Source organism: Aethalodelphis obliquidens, unplaced genomic scaffold (assembly GCF_003676395.1).
Source record: "Aethalodelphis obliquidens isolate GAN/ISIS:26980383/991018 unplaced genomic scaffold, ASM367639v1 scaffold113, whole genome shotgun sequence".
NCBI classification, from domain to species: Eukaryota; Metazoa; Chordata; class Mammalia; order Artiodactyla; family Delphinidae; genus Aethalodelphis; species Aethalodelphis obliquidens.
In genome coordinates, this window is record NW_020838057.1 from 1,145,279 (window position 1) to 1,166,634 (window position 21,356).

At 44.0% G+C, this 21,356-nt stretch overlaps 1 protein-coding gene and 1 long non-coding RNA gene across 5 annotated transcripts in view; both read left to right on the plus strand.

Moving 5' to 3' along the window:
- The window catches only part of LOC113615249 (zinc finger protein 256-like), a 60,478-nt gene extending 44,681 nt beyond the window's left edge, over positions 1-15,797 (plus strand). The window contains exons 1-4 of one of the 4 annotated variants that reach the window (XR_003430935.1): positions 923-1,145; positions 2,632-2,758; positions 10,849-13,491; positions 13,592-15,797. Coding sequence is in view for 3 of the 4 variants with exons in the window: in XM_027097464.1 (XP_026953265.1) it covers positions 1,113-1,145; positions 2,632-2,758; positions 10,849-12,827 (2,139 nt within the window). In the remaining variant the exon portion in view is untranslated. Of the gene's footprint in view, positions 1-922; positions 1,146-2,631; positions 2,759-10,848 lie in introns of those variants that run through there. The other 3 variants (XM_027097464.1, XM_027097465.1, XM_027097466.1) reach the window with 3 other exon arrangements.
- Positions 15,798-18,730: 2,933 nt separating this feature from the next.
- Positions 18,731-21,356, plus strand: part of LOC113615279 (uncharacterized) — a 43,265-nt gene continuing 40,639 nt past the window's right edge. Inside the window, exon 1 of the long non-coding RNA XR_003430948.1 lies at positions 18,731-18,874. This is a non-coding gene — a long non-coding RNA (uncharacterized LOC113615279). The remainder of the gene's footprint in view (positions 18,875-21,356) is intronic.

A 21,356-nucleotide genomic window follows, 5' to 3' on the forward strand; every position in this document is an offset into this window, starting at 1 on the left:
AATCTTCAGGAAAGGGAAAATCCCACTAGGGAAGGCAAATATATAGTAAAGAATGAAGATCGTTTAAATAAGCTGGTAAGTAGATTTTTAAAAAATGTAGACGGAAGTAGAACTACACACAACAGGATAAGCACAAAGATGTAAAATATGACATCAAAAACACAACTACAGTAATTATTATGATTTTTGGGGGGGGGCCCTGTAACATGACTTGTGGGATCTCAGTTCCCTGAACAGGGATGGAACACTGCCACGGCAGTGAAAGCGCTGAATCCTAACTACAAGACGAGCAGGGATCTCTCCAGAAATCAACTACAATAAGAAAAACGGGAAAAGAACAAATATGTGGAGTCTAAATAACATGCTACTAAACCAATGGGTCAGTGAAGAGATCAAATGGGAAAGCAGCAAATATCTTAAGACAAATGTAAACTGAAGCACAACACTCCAAAATTTATGGGATGAAGCAAAAGCAATTCTAGGAGGGAAGTCTATAGCAATGCAGGCCTCAAGGAACAAGAGACAACTCAAATAAATAGCCTAACCTACTATCTATGAGAATTAGAAAAAGAAGAACGACAAAGGTTCCCTTCCCCCTTAAGAAGACTGGAGCCCCTAAACTACTACCTATGAGAATTAGAAAAAGAACAACAAACCTTCCCCGCTCCCTTAAGAAGATAGGAGTCACTTTCCCGCCCTAGAACTCATTTTCCAGTGCTTCCGTGGTGCAGCTTGGCTTTTTCCCGGCGATTCAGGTGCGGGGTGACATTCCCTGAGTCCTTGGCACTACATTACCCAGAAGAATTTGCGCTAAGGCAGCGACGTTCATCCAATGAAAATCCAGGAAGGGGGCATTTCCGGGAGGGCGAACCTCCGGGAGAAGAACTTCCGGCGTCCTCGTGGCGCCCATTTTGATCGTGGAGCTAGTCGGAAGGTCGGAGTGTGCGGTGATGGGAGCGAGGTGACGGGCCAAGAAGACGCAGGAGGAGGCTTTGTACACACTGCAAAGGGACGGCCTGAGTGTTGGGGACACCGCCGCCTGCGGGGTGCATCGATACAAAGTCCGACAGGACCCCTCGACTGTCGCCACTCCTCTCCTCCCAGGAGCTCCGATGGCGGCGGCTGCGCTGACGGACCCGGCTCAGGTAAATGCTGCGGGCTCCGGGTTCTCCCCTGCCCGTTTCCCCACCGAAATACGAAACTCCTGAGTGAGAGGCGTCTGGTCCAGGAGAGTGAGGCCTGCAGGGGTGGTGTCCCTATTTCTGACCACCGTTGTAATGTGGTCTGAGTGAGGCTTGGAGATACAACTGAAGCAGGAATATTCGGGAACCCGGAGTCCATCTTGTTTCTGCGAGGAACGCAGTTTGAGGCCAGGCTGCACCTGGAGTGGTAGATGAGTGGTTGTGTTTCTCTTCTTAGGGCCCTGGGAGCGGTGGAGAGTTTTGAATAAAGGAAAGGCACAATCTGAGCTAGGCTTTTAAAAATAATCCAAAGTGTTCAACGGAAAGCAGAATGTAGGGGAATGATGAGGACATTGAGGCAGAGGGAAGTTGTGGCTTTTTTCAGGGTCACAACTGGTAAGTAGGAGCAATGAGGATGGAGGCACAGAGGAGAGGTTAGTGAGTCAGCCAGAGTTTACCTGGCTCTTGTATTGGGCACAGGTCCAGGGAAAGTGTGAGCCCCTGAAGCACTGCTTACGTCACTTTCTCCATCGCCTTCCTTTTACCACAGATTCCATGGGCTGGAGAAGCACTTTGGGCAAGTGGCGGTTGTCCCAGTCCCTCACTTGTTCTCACCCCCCACGCACACATTCTGTGTATTTGAGGTGTCTTAGGGTTCTTCACCTGCCATTCTCCCAGCACTTTGGTTTGGGGACCCTAGAGAACCCCATGCTTGGTTTTCTGAGTGCAGGCCAGCTTTTGTGGAGGGGGTTCTAGTTTCCCACCACTGATGAAATGAGGTGTGAAAGGTTACTCCTGGAACCGGTACCAGTATGTGGCAATGATTTTTTTTTTTTTTCTTTTTGCGGTACGCGGGCCTCTCACTGTTGTGGCCTCTCCCGTTGCGGAGCAACAGGCTCCGGACGCGCAGGCTCAGCGGCCATGGCTTACGGGCGCAGCCGCTCGGGGGCATGTGGGATCTTCCCGGACCGGGGCACGAACCCGTGTCCCCTGCATCGGCAGGCGGACTCTCAACCACTGCGTCACCAGGGAAGCCCGGCAGTGTTTTTTTAATGTTATTTTTGGCCCCACCACACGGCATGCGGGATCCTTAGTTCTCCCACCAGGGATTGAACCTGTGCCCCCTGAAGTGGAAACTCGTAGCCTTAACCACTGGACCACGAGGGAAGTCCCTGTGGCAGTGTTTTGAGGTGAGGCTGAGCTTGTTTAGGTAAGTGCAGGTCTCCTTTTTTCTGATGGAAATAAACAGGGAAGAACTGGAGTTAGACTTGTAATTACTGCCTGTGTATTCTGGAGGCAATGGGAGTTTCAGATCAAAGGAGGGAGGTTCTCTTCCCCAGGTCTTGAGAGGCTCCATCTGGTTGGGCGGTAGGGGAAATGTGTGGGAAGATGGACTGTGGGTTTTCAGGAATGAGACTGTTCATGGTTATATTTGTCCCTGTTATACCAGGGCAGTGTGACCTTTGAGGATGTGGCCGTGTACTTCTCCTGCGAGGAATGGTGTCTTCTTGATGAGGTTCAGATACACCTGTACCTTGATGTCATGCTGGAGAACTTTGCCCTTGTCTGCATGCTGGGTAAGGCCCTCACACCCATCCCAATCCTCTGAGATAGGCTCTGCCTTTCTCCTTTTCCCCAAGGGTAGTTCTGTCCTTCTCACATCTGGACCATGGGCACTGCTTTCTTCTTAAAGTTATGTGCTGCAGTTACAATGGCTAGGCAGAGTTCATCCCTACTCCTTAGTGCCATGAAACTTGTAGCCCCAAAGTCTTGCAGGTGACCATTCAGGTTCATCAGTGTTGCAGTCCACTTTAGAGATCCCTCCTTGCTTGCCCTCTCCTGGGCTAAGTGAGTGTACGGATCCATACTACCCAAAGTTTGCTCCATTTCTGCACCCGACAGTATTTATTTATTTATCTGTCTATCTATCTATTTATTTATGGCTACATTGGGTCTTCATTGCATGTGGGCTTTCTCTAGTTGAGCCGAGTGAGAGCTACTCTTCTTTGTGGTGCATGGGCTTCTCATTGCAGTGTCTTCTCGTCGCAGAGCATGGGTTCTAGGCCTGTGAGCTTCAGTAGTTGTAGCATGCAGGCTCTATAGCACAGGATCAGTAGTTGCGGTGCATGGGCTTAGTTGCTCCGCGGCATGTGGGATCTTCCCGGTGCAGGGATTGAACCCATGTTGCCTGCATTGGCAGGCAGGTTCTTAACCACTGCACCACAGGGAAGTCCCTAAAATATTAAATAAGGAACTACAGTATGATCCAGCAATTTCACCTCTGTGTGTTTATCCAAAGGGTGTGAAATCATATCAAAAAGATATCTGGGGACTTCCCTGGTGGCACAGTGATTAAGAATCCACCTGCCAATGCAGGGGACACAGGTTCGAGCCCTGGTCTGGGAAGATCCCACATGCTGTGGAGCAACTAAGCCCGTGTGTCACAACTACTGAGCCTGTGCTCTAGAGCCCGTGCTCTGCAACAAGAGAAGCCACTGCAATGAGAAGCCCATGCACCACAACAAAGAGTAGCCCCTGCTCGTCACAACCAGAGAAAGCCCACGTGCAGCAACAAAGACCCAAAGCAGCCAAAAATAAATTTATTTTAAAAAAACAACAAGATATCTGTACTCCCTGTTTATTGCAGCATTATTTACACTATCCGAGACATGAAAAGAACCTAAGTGTCCATTGATGGATGAATGGGTAACAAATGTGCTGTATGTGGAACACTATTCAATATTGTTCAACCATTAAAAAAGAAAGAAATCCTGCCATCTTTAATAACATGGATGGACCTTGAGGGCATTATGCTAAGTGAAATAAGTATGACAGGGAAAGACAAATACAGTTGTTTGCCAGTTTCCAGAGAGGATTGATTCCAGGAGCCCCTGCATATACTGAAATCTGCAGATGATGAAGTTTCACAGTCAGCCCTGTGATTCTGAAGTTTTGCATTTGTGGATTCATTCAACTACTGATCACGTGGTGCTGTGTTTATTTAATTAAACATAACCATGTGTAAGTGGACCCATGCAGTTCTTACCTATGTTGTTCAAGAGTCAGTTGTACTCTATAATTACACATACATGGGGAATATTTTCCATTTTGCTGCGACGAGTCTTAGTTGTGGCATGCAGGATCTTCATCGAGGCATGTGGGATCTTTCGTTGGGATTCTCAGGCTCTTCGTTGTGGTGCAAGCTTCTCTCTAGTTGTGGTGTGCAGGTTTTTCTCTTCTCTAGATGTGGTGCACAGGCTCCAGGGTTTGTGGGGTCTATAGTTGTGGCACGCAGTCTCTAGTTGAGGCGCGTGAGCTCAGTAGTTGTGGCGTGTGTGCTTAGTTTTCCCGCAGAATGTCAGATCTTAGTTTCCCGACCAGGGAATTGAACCTGCATCCCCTGCATTGGAAGGTGCATTCTTTACCACTGGACAACTGGGGAAGTCCCTGGAATCTTTAAAGAAAACACACACACACACACACACACACACCCCAAACTCAGAGACAGCACAGAAATTAGTGGTTGCCGGAGTAGGGGATGGGTGAACAGGGTTAGATGAAATGCGTGAATGGTGTCAGAAGCTACAGACTTCTAGTTGTAACGTGAATAAGTCCTGGGGATGTAATGCATAGCTTAGTGATTATAGTTAATTATACTGTATGCTGTATTTCAAATTTGCCAAGAGAGTAAATCCTAAAAGTTCTCATCAGAGGAAAAAAATTGTATTGTGGTGTTAACTAAACTTATTGTAATCATTGCACAACATATACACAAATCAAATTATGTTGTACAGCTTAAACAAATACAATGTTTCACATCAATTATATGTCAGTGAAACTTTTAAAATTCTACAGTGCTCTTCCTTTCTCTGAAACCCAAATTTCTGATCTTTATTATTTTCCATCTCTCTAAAGAACTTTTTAAAAATGAATTCCCATGATTTTTGTGCATCTAAGAACATGTTTATTTCACCATCACTGTTGAAGAGTAATTTTATTGCATTCTGAATTCTAGGCTGACATTGGCCACCCCCCAACCCCACCCCCACCAAGCTTTAAATGTTTCACTCCTTTCTCTTGTTTGCATGATTTCTGAAAATTCAGATGTTATTCTTTTTGTTGCTTCCCCATGACTAAAGTGTTTATTCCTCTGGTTTCTTTTGGGATTTTTTTTTTCTTCTGTATTTGAATGTGATATGCTTAGGTGTAGTTTTGTTGTTGTTGTTTTTTAAAATAAATTTATTTATTTATTTACTTATGGCTGTGTTGGGTCTTCATTTCTGTGCGCAGGCTCTCTATAGTTGCGGTGAGCGGGGGCTACTCTTCATTGCGGTGTGCGGGCTTCTCATTGTCATGGCTTCTCTTGTGGAGTGTGGGCTGTAGGTTCACAGGCTTCAGTAGTTGTGACATGTGGGTTCAGTAGTTGTGGCTTGTGGGCTCTAGAGTGCAGGCTCAGTAGTTGTGGTACACAGGCTTAGTTGCTCCACAGCATGTGGGATCTTCCCGGACCAGGGCTTGAACCTGTGTCCCCTGCATAGGCAGGTGGGTTCTTAATCACTGTGCCACCAGGGAAGCCCCAGCTTAGGTGTAGTTTTTTGGCATTAAACCTGCTTGATGTTCTCTGAGCTTCCTGGATCTGTGGGTTGGTGTCTGACATTAATTTGGTGGAAATTCTCCATGATTATTGCTTCAAATATTTTTTCTATTCCTTATTCTTTTTTTCTTTTGATGTTTCTATATATGTATGTTAAAGCATTTGCAGATGTTATACAGTTTTTAGATATTCTTTTTTTTTAGTCCTTTTTCTCTTTGTTTTTCAGTTTTAGAAGTTTCTACTACAGGAACCTCAAGCTGAGAGATTCTTTCCTGAGTTGTGTCCAGTCTTAATAAGCCCATCCTATTCATTCTTTTTTTTTTTTTTTTTTTTAACTAATTCCCCAGTGGTCCTTCTCCAATTCATCCCTATTCATTCTTCATTCCTCTTCTCTTCTTTTTGATCTCTAGCATTTCCTTTTGGTTCTTTATTAGAATTTTCATCTCTGCTTTCATTGCCTTTCTTGTCTTGTATGCTGTCTGCTTTATCCATTAGCAGGCATCAATTAGTGTATTAATCATAATTGTTTTACATTACCAATTTGATCATTCCAACGGCCCTGTGATATCCCTCCCTCCCTCCTTCCCTCCTTTCTTCCTCCCCTCCCCTCCCCTCCCTTCCCTTCCCAGCATGCAAGATCTTAGTTCCATTACCAGGGATCGAACCAGTGCCCCCTACAGTGGAACTGTGGAGTCTTAACCACTGGATCCCTAGAGAAGTCCCTCCCTGTGATATCTGATTCTAGTTTTGAAGTTTCCTTTGCCTTTTCAAAATTTGTTTTTAGGCCTTTTAGTTGGCCCTGTAATTTTTTTCTTTGTAACTGGCATGATGTATTCCCTAAAAGGAACCATTGTAGATAGACCTTTATTGATGTGTTGGTAAGATGTGGAGAGCGGAAGCATGCATGTTGCTGTTAGCATTCATATTATATTTAATTTTCAATCTTTTAATGAGCCTGTGTGTCTTTATCCTGAACTTCACAATTTCTTCTCAATTTAATTTTCCCTCCCTTAGTTGGGACAGAATGGGTATTGGGGGCTGTAGTTGGGTATTTCCTCTTTCCCAGGTAAGTTAGGCTCTGATAAAATGACAGTAGGTTTGGCTCTGGGCAGACTTTGTTAAAAACAGAATGTTCTGGCTATTTTGTTTTTCTAATCTTCATTTCTTTTTTCAGAAGGCTTTGTTTAGTTTGTTTTGTAGTTCCTCAAGTTGTAAAGGTACGTTGTTGATTGATGATGTTTCTTTGTTTATATGTAAGCATTTATAGATGTAAATTTTCTCCTTAGTACTGCTTTTGTGGCATCTTATAAGTTTTAGTATGTTATATTATTGTTTTCTTTAGTCTCTTAAGTATTTTCTAGTTTCCTGTGTGAGCTTTTTTTCAAGGACCTATTGGTTGTTTCAAAGTATGTTGTTTAATTTCCAGAAATTTGTGGATATTTGTTTTCCATATGTGATTGATCTCTATCTTCAATCTGTTTCAGTTGGAGAGGACAGTTTGTATGCTCTTTATCTAATTTAAACTATTGTTCCTGTCTATTGCTGAGAGCAGAGCATTGAAGTGTCCCCATACTATAGTAGAACTGTTTCTCTTTTCAGTTCTGTCAGGTTTTGCTTTATATCTTTTGATTGTCTATTATGAGGTGTGTAAATATATATACTTATTTTAATTTTTTTATTTATGTTTGGCTGCGTTGGGTCTTTTTTTTGTGGTTTTTTTTTTTGCGGTACGCAGGCCTCTCACTGTTGTGGCCTCTCCCGTTGTGGAGCACAGGCTCCAGACATGCAGGCTTAGCGGCCATGGCTCATGGGCCCAGCTGCTCCACGGCATGTGGAATCTTCCCGGACCGGGGCATGAACCCATGTCCCCTGCATCGGCAGGTGGACTCTCAACCACTGTGCCACCAGGGAAGCCCTTTTAAAAAATTTATTTTTTATGTATTTATTTTTGGCTGCGTTGGGTCTTCATTGCAGCATGCAGGCTTTTCATTGTAGTGGCTTATCATTGCAGAGCACAGGCTCTAGACGTGTGGGCTTGAGTAGTTATGGCACGTGGGCTCAGTAGTTGTGATACATGCACTTAGTTGCTCCACGGCATGTGGGATCTTCCCAGACAAGGGATTGAACCTATGTCCCCTACATTGGCAGGCAGATTCCCAACCACTGCACCACCAGGGAAGTCCCTAGACTTCTTTATTGTTTGATATGAATAATAACCACCCCTGTGTTCTTTTGGTTACTATTTGCATGAAATATCTTTTTCTAACCTTTCATTTTCAATTTAATTGACTTTTGTCAACAGCATACAGTTGGATCATTTTAAAAAATCTGTCAGTCTGTCTTTTGCTTTGAGTGTTTAATCCATTTACATTTAGAGCAATTACTGATAAGAGGTATTTTTGTCATTTTGCTCTTTGTTTTCTGTATGCCTTAGAGCTTGTTGTTCCTTAATTTTTGATATTTTCTCTTTTTGTATTAAATTTGTTTAGTGATATGTTTTAATTGTCTTTTCATTTCCTTTGTGTACATTATATGATTATTTGTAGTTACCATGGGGATTACATTTTATATCCTAAACCTACCAGCATACTAATTTTAATTTACACCAGCTTACCATCAATAACATTACAAAAACATTTCTGCTTCTGTAGTGCTCTGTCCCCACTATTTTCTAGTATTGATTTTACAAAATTACATACTTGTATGTGGTGTGTTTAAGCTGAGACTATGGTTTCTTTAAATGCATTATTCTCTGCAATCAGGTAGAAAACGAAAAAGTGCTGTTATAAACTTACAATCACAGTAGCTTTTATAATTTTCTATGAACTTACCTTTATCAGAGACCATCATTTCTTCAAATAACTTTGAATTACCGTTTAGTGTTTTTTTCATTTCCACCTGAAAGAATCCATTTAGCATTTGCTGCAAGACAAGTCTAGTGTTAAAGAACTTCTTTAGCTTTTGTTTACATTGGAATATGTTAATTTTCCTTAGTTTTTGAAGGATGTTTCCCTGATGTAGGGTTATTAGTTGACACGTTATTTTCCTTCAACAATTTAAATATATCAACCCACTGCTTTCTGGCCAGATTTCTGATTAGAAATGTGCTGATAATCTTCTTGGGGATCCCTTGTCTGGAATGAGTCACTTCTCTCACTGATTTCAAGATTCTTTGTCTCTGCATTTCAACAGTTTTATTATAATGTGCTGCAGTATGGCTCTCACAGTCTATTCTGCTTGGAGTTTATTTAGATTTGGGGATGTTCCTATTCATATCAATCCATAAGTGTGCTATGTTTTTCTGTTCTGAATCCCTCTAGTGTTTTGTTTTCTTTTCACTTCAGCAATTGTACTTTTCAGTTCTCAAATTTCCTTTTTTGCAATACTTATACTTTCTTTCTCTTTATTGTTATTCCTACTTTGTTCAGGCAACACTTTTTTCTGTACACTGGGTTTTTTTTTTTTTTTTTTATTTTTTTGAACATCCTTTAGTCAGTTTTTAAGTTTTTCTAGTTAGTTCGCCATCTATTTTTTGTGTACCTGTTTATAAGTTACAGTTGCGGTTGATTTGTTATTTTCCTTTGCATCATACGTTCCTGTTTCTTTGTATGTCTTGTGATTTTTTGTCATTGAAAACTGAACATTTGTGTCTTATAATATTGTAATGCTGGAGATTCTGTATTCACTTTAACAAGTGTTTGCTGGTATGGGCTTCTCTTTGTTTTTGATGTTTTCAGGTGATTCTTTCCTGGACATCAACATGAGCTGTAAACTTAAGGGGTTTTCACTGTGCCTTTCTTGGGGGTGCACTATGACTTTTGAAGTTCCTCTATATAAGTGGCTGATTTTGAATGTCTTAGTCCTTACATATCTCACTCTCCAAAAGTGAAAAACCAGAAAAATGAAGAGCGGGAAAAGAGACACTGGCCCTTAAAATCAGGTGGGGAGACGGATTCATAACACCTTGTACTCCATCCACTGTTGTTCAGGTTGGTAGTGGATTCCTAACACCTATTACTCCATCCAGTGTTTTTCAGGTAGGGAGATGGATTCCTAACCCATCCCCTGTTTTACAGGTGGGGAGAAAAACACCTAACATTTTGTTTCCATTTTGTTTCCTAGCATTTTGTACTCCATCCACTGTACATCCTTCCCTCTGGCTCCACTGACATTTCTGTTTGTAGTATTTAAATATCATTCCTTTGTCTGTTGTGTGCTTAGTTCCTCTGGGTTCGTATTTGCCACTCACCCATCCTGACATTCCATTAGGCCTTGTGTCATATGTGTCCCATGTAGTTGTTCAAATGGGGATGGAGAGTCCTTGGGGCTTCACGGGATGGACATGACTCTGGTCTCAGCAAAAAGAGCTCACAGGTAGTCTGGCCAAGATGAATGGCAGCTGGCAGAGGGCTTGATATCAGGTCTGTGTTTTAAGTCATATCAGGAACATACCTTGTGTGATTAGTGTTTTAGCCCCATTGCCAGTGGCCCCAAATCACTTCTTTTGTCTTTTCTCCATTCTTGGTACTCTGCCAACTTGTCATTTCTACGACTACTCATTTTTATTCTGACTGCAGCCTGGGATTTATTCCCTACCACCTCTCTAAGCCACTTCTCTCATGTAGTCTTCACATTGTTTTCTCTATAGTACTTTATGACATTGTGCAGGTATCTTTGAATGGCATTAGGCAGGTATACTTTAATGTTCCATGAATACCAGCTACTGTTTCAGTAAGATTTTCTGGTGCATGGGCTTATACTTGTGCACAGTATCACAGATCAGCAGCAGATGTGGTCCTAGTGAAAGCCATTGACAGAGGAGTGAACTGTAGAACATGCCTTTCACCCTTGGACCACATCCAGTCCTTGTGTCCTGTGCTTGGTGAGGCTGCATCAATTCTGTGACCTTAAATCCCAATAATGCAAAACAGCTGCATCCTCAATTTGACCCCAACTCCATTTACTGAACACAGTCCCATGGATTGGTTCTTTCATGTGTCAGACATACAGTTGTGATGGTGTCACCCCCATCCAACGTCAACATGAATTTCACCATCACGTCTTTGTTTTCAGGTTCTTGGCGTGGAGTCGATGAAGAGACACCTTCTGAAGAGAACATATGTGTGGAGGGAGTATCACAGATTAGGACCCCCAGGGCAGGTTCATCTCCTGAGAAGGCCCAGCCCTGTAAGATGTGCGTCCCAGTCTTGAGAGACATTTTGCACTTGGCTGAAGAGCAGGGAGCAAATAGGGGCCAGAAAGCATACACATGTGGGGCATGTGGGAAACAGTTCTATTTCACTGCAAACCTTCAACAGCACCGGAAGCAGCACATTAGAGAGAAACCTTTCCGATGTGATGTGAGGAGACTTGCATTTCTGAAGAGCTTCACAGTCTACACATCAGGGAATCTCTCTGTGTACAGTGAAATTGGGAAGAAATTAGCAGCCAACATGGGACTTCAGCAACAGGCCACTAATATCAGGAAGGAACAAAACAACAGTCATGAGTGTGAAGCTGTTTTTCACAGTGGAACAATTCATCGGAGCTGGGGAGAAGGCAGAAAATCCTCCAGCCACACAGATATGTATGAGAGAGTCATCACTAGTGAAGCGTTTTGTGAGTGCAGCAAATGTGGGAAAGCCTGCACCAAAAGTTGTAATCTTATGCAGCACCAGAGAGTTCACACTGGAGAGAAGCCTTATGAGGGCAGCGAATGTGGAAAATCCTTTAGCCGAAGCCACCACCTCAGTGTGCATAGGAAGATCCACACCGGAGAGAAGCCTTATGCATGCAAGAAATGTGCTAAATCTTTTCTCCAAAGGTCCAGCTTCATTCAACATCTGAGAGTTCACACTGGAGAAAAGCATTATGAATGCAGTGAATGTGGAAAATCTTTTAGCAAAAAGTCCAATTTCCTTCAACATAAGAGAGTTCATACTGGAGAAAGGCCTTATGAGTGCAGTGAATGTGGGAAATCCTTTATCCATAGATGTCAACTTTTTATACACCAGAGAGTTCACACAGGAGAAAGGCCTTATGAGTGCAGTGAATGTGGGAAATCCTTTATTCATAGATGTCAACTTCTTATACACCAGAGAGTTCACACAGGAGAAAGGCCTTATGAGTGCAGTGAATGTGGGAAATCTTTTACAGTTAGGTCTGTCCTGCAAAATCATCAGAGAATTCATACTGGAGAGAGGCCTTATGAGTGCAGCCAATGTGAGAAATCCTTTATCCATAGATGTCAACTTCTTATACACCAGAGAGTTCACACAGGAGAAAGACCTTATGAGTGCAGTGAATGTGGGAAATCTTTTACAGCTAGGTCTGCCCTCCAAAATCATCAGAGAATTCATACTGGAGAGAGGCCTTATGAATGCAGCCAATGTGGGAAATCCTTTATCCATAGATGTCAACTTCTTATACACCAGAGAGTTCACACAGGAGAAAGGCCTTATGAGTGCAGCCAATGTGGGAAATCTTTTACAGCTAGGTCTGGCCTCCGAAATCATCAGAGAGTTCATACTGGAGAAAGACCTTATGAGTGCAGTGAATGTGGGAAATTGTTTATTGTTATTTCTGGCCTTATTAAACATCAGAGAGTTCACACAGGAGAAAGGCCTTATGAGTGTAATGAATGTGGGAAATCTTTCACTGCGAGAGCTGGCCTCCAAAATCATCAGAGAATTCACACGGGAGAAAGGCCTTATGAGTGTAAGGAATGTGGGAAATCTTTTACTGCGAGATCTGGCCTCCAAAATCATCAGAGAGTTCACACAGGAGAAAGGCCTTATGAGTGTATGGAATGTAGGAAATCTTTTACTTCTAGGTCTGGCCTCCGAAATCATCAGAGTGTTCATACTGGAGAAAGGCCTTATGAGTGCAGTGAATGTGGAAAATCTTTTAGCCAAAGACAAATCCTCAGTACCCATAGGAAAATCCATACTGGAGAAAGGCCTCATGAGTGCAAAGAATGTGGTAAATCTTTTATCCAAAAGTGCAGCTTAATTCATCATCAGAGAGTTCACCGTGGAGAAAACGCCCTATGAATGCAGCCGATAAGGACGCCACTGGGGTTTGGAGGAGTTTGACATGGTAACAGAATGGGAGGAACAGGTGCAGTCATCGTGCAACAGATGGACAATTTCTAGAGCGGAAACTCAAGGTGAGAGAAGGGGTGTCATCTGCTTGTGAACTCCCAGCAATGGACAGGGATTTAGGATACAGTGCTAGGTTGACTGGTTCAGGCCATGAGGAGTCTGGTCACAGCACTCCACTTTCACTCCCTACCCTGCTTTGGGGACTCAAAGAACACTTTGTCCATTCGGACACCCTCTTGTCGCCCCCACACAGACACAAAGAGGCCTGCTTAGGACACCCCCTCCTCCCCGCATGTGACTTGACAGGACTGTCGTTTCACTGGGAACAAATATTGATGGCTTTCCTATGAATGATCCAACTTATGTACCCGATAATGATCTGGTCCTGCTAACTCCATACCACAGGTTTTCAGTGGATGTGGGGCAGCCAAATTCGAGGAACAGACTCTACCTTGGGATGTGGATGTGACCCAGTCCCAGGACAGAGAAGACTAATCAATATAGAATGCCACATTAACAGAAGGAAGGATGAAAAATAACATGATCATCTCAGTAGACAGAGAAGAAGCATTTGACAAAATTCAGCATCCATTCATGATGAAAACCCATACAGGTGGGTATAGAGGGAACATATCTCAATAAAGGCCATTTATGACAAACCCACAGCAAACATCATACTGGTGGAAAGCTGAAAGGCTTTTTCCTAAATTCAGGAAGAAGAGAAGGATGCCCATTCCCAAAACTTCTATCTCACATAGTATTGGAAGTCCTAGCCCCAGCAATCAGACAAGCAAAAGCATCCAAATTGGAAGGTAAGAGGTAAAACAGTATTTTCAGATAACGTGATACTTTATATAGAAAACCCTAGTGTCCACCTCAAAACTTTTAGAACTAATTAAAGAATTCAGTAAAGCTATAGGATATAGTACAAATATACAGACATCTGTTGCATTTCTATACACTAATAATGAACTATCAGAAAAAGTAAAAAAATTAAATTGCTTCAGATTGCATCAGAAAGAATAAAATACCTAGTAGCAAATTAACTGAGGGCTTGAAAGACATATATTCAATAAACTATAAAACATTGATGAAGATTGAAGATAAAGAAATGGAAAGATATCCTGTGCTCTTGCATTGGAAGAATTAAGATTGTTACAATGACAATACTATGCAAAGCAATCGTGAAATGGACAGAAGACATAATGGAGTTAGAAAAACTATCCGAAGTGATGCAAATGAAGAACACACGTCTATTGTCATATGTGTTCAGTGTCTCAAGAAATATAGCAGCAATCTTGTGAGTAAGGCATATTCTAGTAAATGGGATATATTCATGTCCAAGACATAAAAAGGAGTCAGTTCTTATGGAAGGAATATTGTAGTTGATGGAAACTGCACCTAGGTAATTAGATTTCATGGAATATTAGAATGAGATGTTCCTATAAAAGGGAGAAAAAGAGCAAGTTACAGTTGAGGAAAAACGGGGGTTTGGGATGGGTTGAAAGAGTAAATAGAGTGTCCAGAGTAGGACTTTAGTGAAGGTGGACAGTTGTGGAAATACTGTGTTAAGGACAGCTTGCTTTCCTCTTTTCCAATTTTTACATGTTCATTTTCTTTACTGTATTAGAGAGGACCTCTGGCATATTAGGGAATACCAGTGTAAGGCAGTGAACTGCCATCCTACTGATCTCAAGCATCCTATTTTTTTCCTTTATATCTAGTCTTTTCAGTCCAGAACCATATAAAGTCGCACAAATTACATTTATTTCTCACCTCTCTTTAATGTCCATTCTGACACAATCTCTCTGATTCCTTCAAGTTGTTTTCCCTTGGTATCTTTTACACAATACATGACAATTTGTAAAATTTCCCTCACTTGGTATACAGTAAGATATCCTTATAAATAGATTCAGATTATGTGGTTTATTGTTTTTATTGTTGCTGTTTTGCTCCCATCCAAGATAATACAAAAGTGCTGCCTTGTCCTTTTCAGTGTACCATATCAGGAAACAAGATGTCTGTTTTCCAGTATTGGCAGTGTTTCCTTTGATCACTTCTTTATGGTGATATGCTTTGGATTTTTTTCCTATTACTCTGAGAGGCTGAAGAAGGGGTGTAGCAAGACACTGTGATCATCTATTTGTTTCTAAATCTCTCTGGCTTCTGTGTGGAGAGTGAACTTAGGAGGGAAGAACTGATGTAGGAGAGAGGACAGAATCCTTTGTTTAGTTGGGAGCCCTTTGATGATGGACCAGCCCAGGATGGTGGCATTGGAGATGGTGAGGACAGGATGACCTGGGACACATTAGGAGGCAGAGTTGGCAGGACGTGTGCATAATTGAGATGATGGGGTGAGTCCCAGAGAATGATTTTTTTCCCTTCAGTCCTCAAGAGTGAGCCATTACATTTGTGGGCCTGAGAGGCTTACCTTGTTTTCTTAAATTTCTGAATCAGCTGTCAGCTATGTTGAGTAACTGCAGCCAAAGTTTCCAATACCTGGGACAAAAAATCGGCAGGATTGCTCCCTGACAGTTATTTGGGTAGATGAGTTTTGTGTGGCCTTGCTTTCCTTGGGCCTGCCAGGGTTAGATGAGGCTGGATAGGAAGACTTGTGTGGTGGTGGTGTGTATCTGTAATATCTGTAGCTGTATGTGTTTGAGCCTGCCAGGGAACATTAGCTATTCTTTGAATAGAAATTCAAAACTTGCCCTCGAACTTCACTTGATGAAAATTAAATCCCTTGTTAAGGAAGTTTAGGGTCATCCAAAAGTACTGACAGCTACTTTGAATATTTATTTCAAGCCATTTAATGTAATTGTTGATATATTTGGGTTGAAATATATCCTTTTATTTTGTGTATTTCTTACCTTGCCCTTTGTTCTTTATCTTGGCCTTTAAAAAATTTTTAACCCTCTATTTATTAGTTATTTGTAATTCAATTTTCTTTACTTCTAGCTTTGAAAATATATACCTTTATTTTATTTACTGTTTAAGCCCCAAATCACTTATTTAACACATTAGAGCATAAAGTTATAAATACATTTTTTTCTTCATTCTGCATATTATAAGGGGTTTAAAACATTAATTTTTCCCATAGGAATATGTTTTTCAAGGTATGCATAGGGATTCTGTCATTCTAAATCTGTAAGGAAATATTACTAATGCTTTACACAATTGGTGACATGTATGTCAATCAACACATGCATTTCTCTCTTCAGTTATCATTCCTTTTGTCATCACTGATCTTTCAACTGGAATTACAATCCATTGTTCATTGTCCTTGAATAGAACTTTTTTTTGAATAGAACTTTTAATGTTCATTTTTCCAGGTTAATTGTGCATTAATTTTCTCATTTCAAATCGTTTTGTTTCATCCATTCTTGAAGGACATATTTGCTGTACATAGAAATCTTGGTTGGCAATTTTCTCTTCAGTGGTGGGGGGAGGTCATATTGACCTTTCTACTTCTGTGGTTTTCTTAATCTTCTTGAGCTACAGAAGATATTCTGTATGCTAAGGTGTGCTATTTTGATGTATTTTACTCTGAACCTATCAAGATCAAAAGGAAATAGGGAATGACTCCCCTTCCCTGCCCCACCTCCTTAGTAGCACAGCAGGCCCCCCTATGGGTTTATTCTTACAGGAAATGCAGAAACACAACCAGTTCCCTTGTAAGGGGTTCTAACCTTCTGCGCTCTAGTCCAAGTGATTTTCATCTGTCCCATTCTGTAATTGTTGATTGTTGGTCTCCAGCAGCTATTTACCTTCATGGATCTCACCACTTCTGGGGGTTGCTTTTCCAGACACCCTGAATTGGGAAGACTCTGGGGGTTCTGGGGTTACTGAGTTCATGCCAGTTTTTGCTGGGGTTTCTCAGAAGGACTCAGGCCCAGGAGTGCAGGGTGGAGGGTCCTATGGGCGCCCCACAAGGGCTGGTTCGCTCGTGTCTCTTCCTGCTCCCGTGTACCAGAGGGAACATTTTGAGGCCTTTTCCTCTGGGGACCCATGTGCACCAAGTCCAGGGGCGCCACGTGTGATCTGAGGTGACCTATCAGAGGAGTCAGTGATAAATGAAGAGAGCTAGGTGGTCTCCAGGGTGGGAGATAGGGGAACCAGACTCCCAGATGAGGGCAGGGTGACCTGGGGACATGGGGAAAACCTGGAGATGGTGGCACCGCACAAAGGTGGGACATACGAAAGATCCCTGGGCTAGGCCTCCTCCCTGGTCCCATAGGCTGTGTCCCCCATGCTCCCTCAGGGTTAGCCCAAGACACAAAATCCAGAATGTTTGCCCAAAGGCTGAGTCCTTCGTTTTCATTGCTGTGACCTGGCTCCCTCACAGATGTGCACCCCTGAGTGGTGGTGACCAATCCCCCTCCTCCTGGCTGAATCCTACTTCAGGGCCCAGAGGCCATGTGCGCTTTGATGAGGAAGAAATAAAAGAAGATTTGTGGCCCCTGGGCCCACACTCGAGGGTCTTGGTCCACTCCAGGATGACCCTGCCCTAAGAGGTCCCGATGTGGGGTTTCAGCCTCGGAGCCATCACTTCCACACTCCCACCTGGACAGCCTTAAGACAGTCTCCCAGGACAGGAAGCATCCTTGACACTGGCCTCAAGACACCCGCCCCCCACCACCAACAATCCCCACTCAGTCAGCCACAGGAACTGATCTTTTTCCTGAGGCTGAGGAGGTAGAAATGCGGCCTGACCAGGAGAGATGGACCCCTGGGTATCTGCATACAGTTTCTGTGCCTTGAAGGAGGGACCCTGCAGGAAATGAGGGGCCTTTGGTTGCTCAGAGCCAGACTCTGGTGTATACAGACAAGAGACAATAATGCAGGCCCTGGAGGAAGGGGGCCTTTTTTAAGTAGACAAGTGATCTTCCTAAAGTGCTGTCAGGTGCAAGATGTATTGCTAAATGAGTGAGAGACACCAGTGTTTTAATGGATATTGGATCTAAGTCATCCAAAGCAAGGTCCTGGAGAGACACCACATCTTGGTAGGCAGGCAGCGAGCAGGATGTTTCAGCAGTTTTAGCTTCTGGAAAAGGAGGTTACCAGCTTTAGCGGGAATTGACATCGTGCTGGCTCATTGGTTATCACGGAAAGCAGCAGAGGAGCATGCTCCTCACATCCCCTCTGATAACACTATCAAAGTGGAGAGTCTCTGATCTAAAGATTAATCACTAGCTGAGGCCTGGGCAGGTACCCAGGTGTTTGCTGATTAGGCTTTATGTTTAAGATGGAAGGTCAGCCATGTGAGTAGGGTGCAGGTGAATCAGACTGCTGGACCAGGGGATGTACAGAGCAAGAGGACAGCCATGGTGGGTGGCCTGATCCATCTCTTGCTGAGCAGTGCACAGTCATTGACTATGCAGACAGGAGAGCCATTTCTGACGTGACCAGAACCAGCGCTCTCCCTCTTGTCCAGATGCTTCAGGGCTGCCCAATATCTCCTTTTCCATATTCCTGGTCAGGGTCCTGTCTTACTTTTCTCTTGTCCCTTGCCAAAGTTTACAAGATGACTAACGCTTCAGACCGCATGCGTTTCAAAAGCAATAGGATAATGTTTATTTGCTTCCTGTTACCAGTGGATGTCAACTTGGGTTGGCTTCGTGGGGTCTGAGATAACATCCAAACACTTCAGCAATCAGTAGCATTATAGAGCCTTAAATGCTCAACACTCACCGGAAAGTTTCCCCACCCCCGTAAGAAGAATGGAGCCCCCTACCCTCCACCCCGCACCCCACCCCCGCCCTAGAAGTCGTTTCCCAGCGCTCCTCGGGGGCTGCTTGGCTGTTTTCAAAGTGATTCAGGTGTGGGGCCCCGTGCTTCCTTGAGGCCTTTGCACTACATTACCCAGGATAACTTGTGTTAAGGCAACAACGTTGATCCAATGAAAATCCAGAAAGGGTGCATTTCCGGGAGAGGGCCGTCTTCCTGGCGGACATTTTGATTGCTGTGGAGTCTGAGGAGCTCGTCAGAAAGTCGAGGTGTGTGGTGTTGGGGGTCAGTTGACGGGGCAAGAAGGCATAGAAGGAGGTCTTGTGCGCACTGTACAGGGGCGGGTCTCGGGGCCGGGGAGACCGCGGTCTGCGTGCAGTATCCACGCTGAGTCCGACCTGGTCACTGGGCTGTGGGGCCCTCCTCTTGAGGACTCGGTGGCGGCGGCCGTGCTGAGGGACCCGGCTAAGGTAAATGCTGCGTGCTCCGGGTTCTCCCCTGCCCGTTTCTCCACCCAAATACGAACGGCCGGCGTGAGAGGCGCCTGTTTACGTCTGGTTCAAGACAGTGAGGCCTTCAGGTGTCGTGTCCCTATTTCTGACCACCAGTGTAATGTGGTCTGGGTGAGCCTTGTAGACGCAACTAAAGGAGGAGCATTCGGAACTTGGAGTCCATCCTGTTTCTGGGAGGAAAAATGTTTGAGACCAGGCTGCACCTGGAGTGGTAGGTGAGAGTTGTATCTTTCTCTTTGGGCCCATGGAGCGGTGCAGAGTTGGTTTTTTATAAATGAATGAATGAATTCATTCATTTACTCATTCATTTATTTATTCATTGATTGATTGCTGCGTTGGGTCTTCGTTGCTGCGCGGAGGCCTTCTCTAGTTGCGCCGAGCCGGGGCTACTCTTCCTTGCGGTGCGTGGGCTTCTCATTGCGGTGGCTTCTCTTGTTGAGGAGCCACGGGCTCTAGGCACGTGGGCTTCAGTAGTTGTGGCTCGTGGGCTCTAGAGCACAGGCTCAGTGGTTGTGGCACACGGGTTTCGTTGCTCCGCGACATGTGGGATCTTCCCGGACCAGGGATTGAAGGGTGTCCCCTGCATTGGCAGGCGGGTTCTCAACCGCTGCACCACGAGAGAAGTCCCTGTGGAAAGTTTTGAGCATAGGAAGGACATGATTTGAGTTAGGGTTTTAAAAATACTCCAAAGCCTGCTCAATGGAAGAACATAATGTAGGGGGGTGATGAGGACAGTGAGGCAGAGGGAAGTTGTGGCTTTTCCAAGGTCCCAACTGGTAAGCGGTATCACTGTGGACTGAGGCACAGAGGAGAGGTTTGCTAGTCAGCCTGAGGTTATCTCGTTCTGGTACCGCCAGGGGGCCAGGGAAGGCCTGTGCCCCTGGAGCACCTCCCTGGTCACTTTTCCTCCATCGCCTGCCTTTCCCCACAGATTCCAAGGGCCAGAGAAGCACCTTCGTTAAATAGAGGTTGTCGCAGCCCCTCACATGTTGTGACCCCACGCACACATTCTCTGTATTTGAGAAGGGTCTTGGGGTTCTTCGCTAGTCATTTTCCCAGCCCTTTGGTTTGGGAACCCTGGAGAACCCCATGTTCAGGGTCCTGAGAGGAGGCCAGTTTCTATGGAGGGTGTCCCATTCCCCACCTTAAATGGAAGGAGTTGTGTAAGGTTACTCCTGGATTCGATACCAGTTGTGGAAGTGCGTCAAGGTGAGGCTGAGTTGGTTTAGGTAAGTGCAGGTCTCCTTTTTTTTTCTAGTGGAAATAACACAGAACAGCAGGTTTTCTGCTTTAAATGCCTGCCTGTATATTTTGGAGGCAATGGGAGCTTCAGATTAGAGGAGGGAGGTTTTCCTCTCAAGGTCTCAAGAGTCTCCATCTGGTCGACAGTAGGGGAAATGTGTGGGAAGATGGATTGTGGGTTTTCAGGAGTGAGACTGTTCATGGTTTTATTTGTCCCTGTTTACCAGGGCAGTGTGACCTTTGAGGATGTGGCCGTGTACTTCTCCTGGGAGGAATGATGTCTTTTTAACGAGGTTCAGATACACCTGTACCTTGATGTCATGCTGGAGAACTTTGCACTTGTCAGCATGCTGGGCAAGGCTCTCACACCCACCTCCCTCCTCTGACCTAGGCTCTGCTTTTGTTTTTTAACCTAAGGACAGCTCTGTTTCTCACATCTGGACCCTGGGCACACCTTGTTAAATTCCTTGGTTATGTGCTGTGGTTACTACAGCTAGGTTAGTGCCTCCCTACTCCTTAGTGCCTGGACACCTGTAGCCCCAAAGTCTTGCAGGTGATGCTTCAGGGTCAGTAGTGTTGCAGTCAGCCTGGTAGCTCTCTCCTTGCTTGCCCTCTCTGACCAGGCGAATGTCAAAATCCATGGTACCGAAGTTTTGCTTCATTCTTGAACCTGACATTTATTTGTGCCTGACTGTACAACTGTCACTGACTCGGTCACTTCTGAAACAGACCATGAACATTTTTCCAAGTTTCCAATTTCTCTGCATTCACACCAGCATGTGTTATTTTGTTTTTATCATAATAGCCATCCTAATGGATGTGAACTTGTATATCTTTTTCATTTCGATTGCATTTCCATAGTGGTGTGTTTATTGGTGTGTTTATTGGTATATCTTTAGAATAATTCAGGTCCTTTTTCCTTTTTTTTTTTTTTTTTTTTTTTTGGGTGCGGGGGCCTCTCTCCCGTTGCGGAGCACAGGCTCCGGACGCGCAGGCT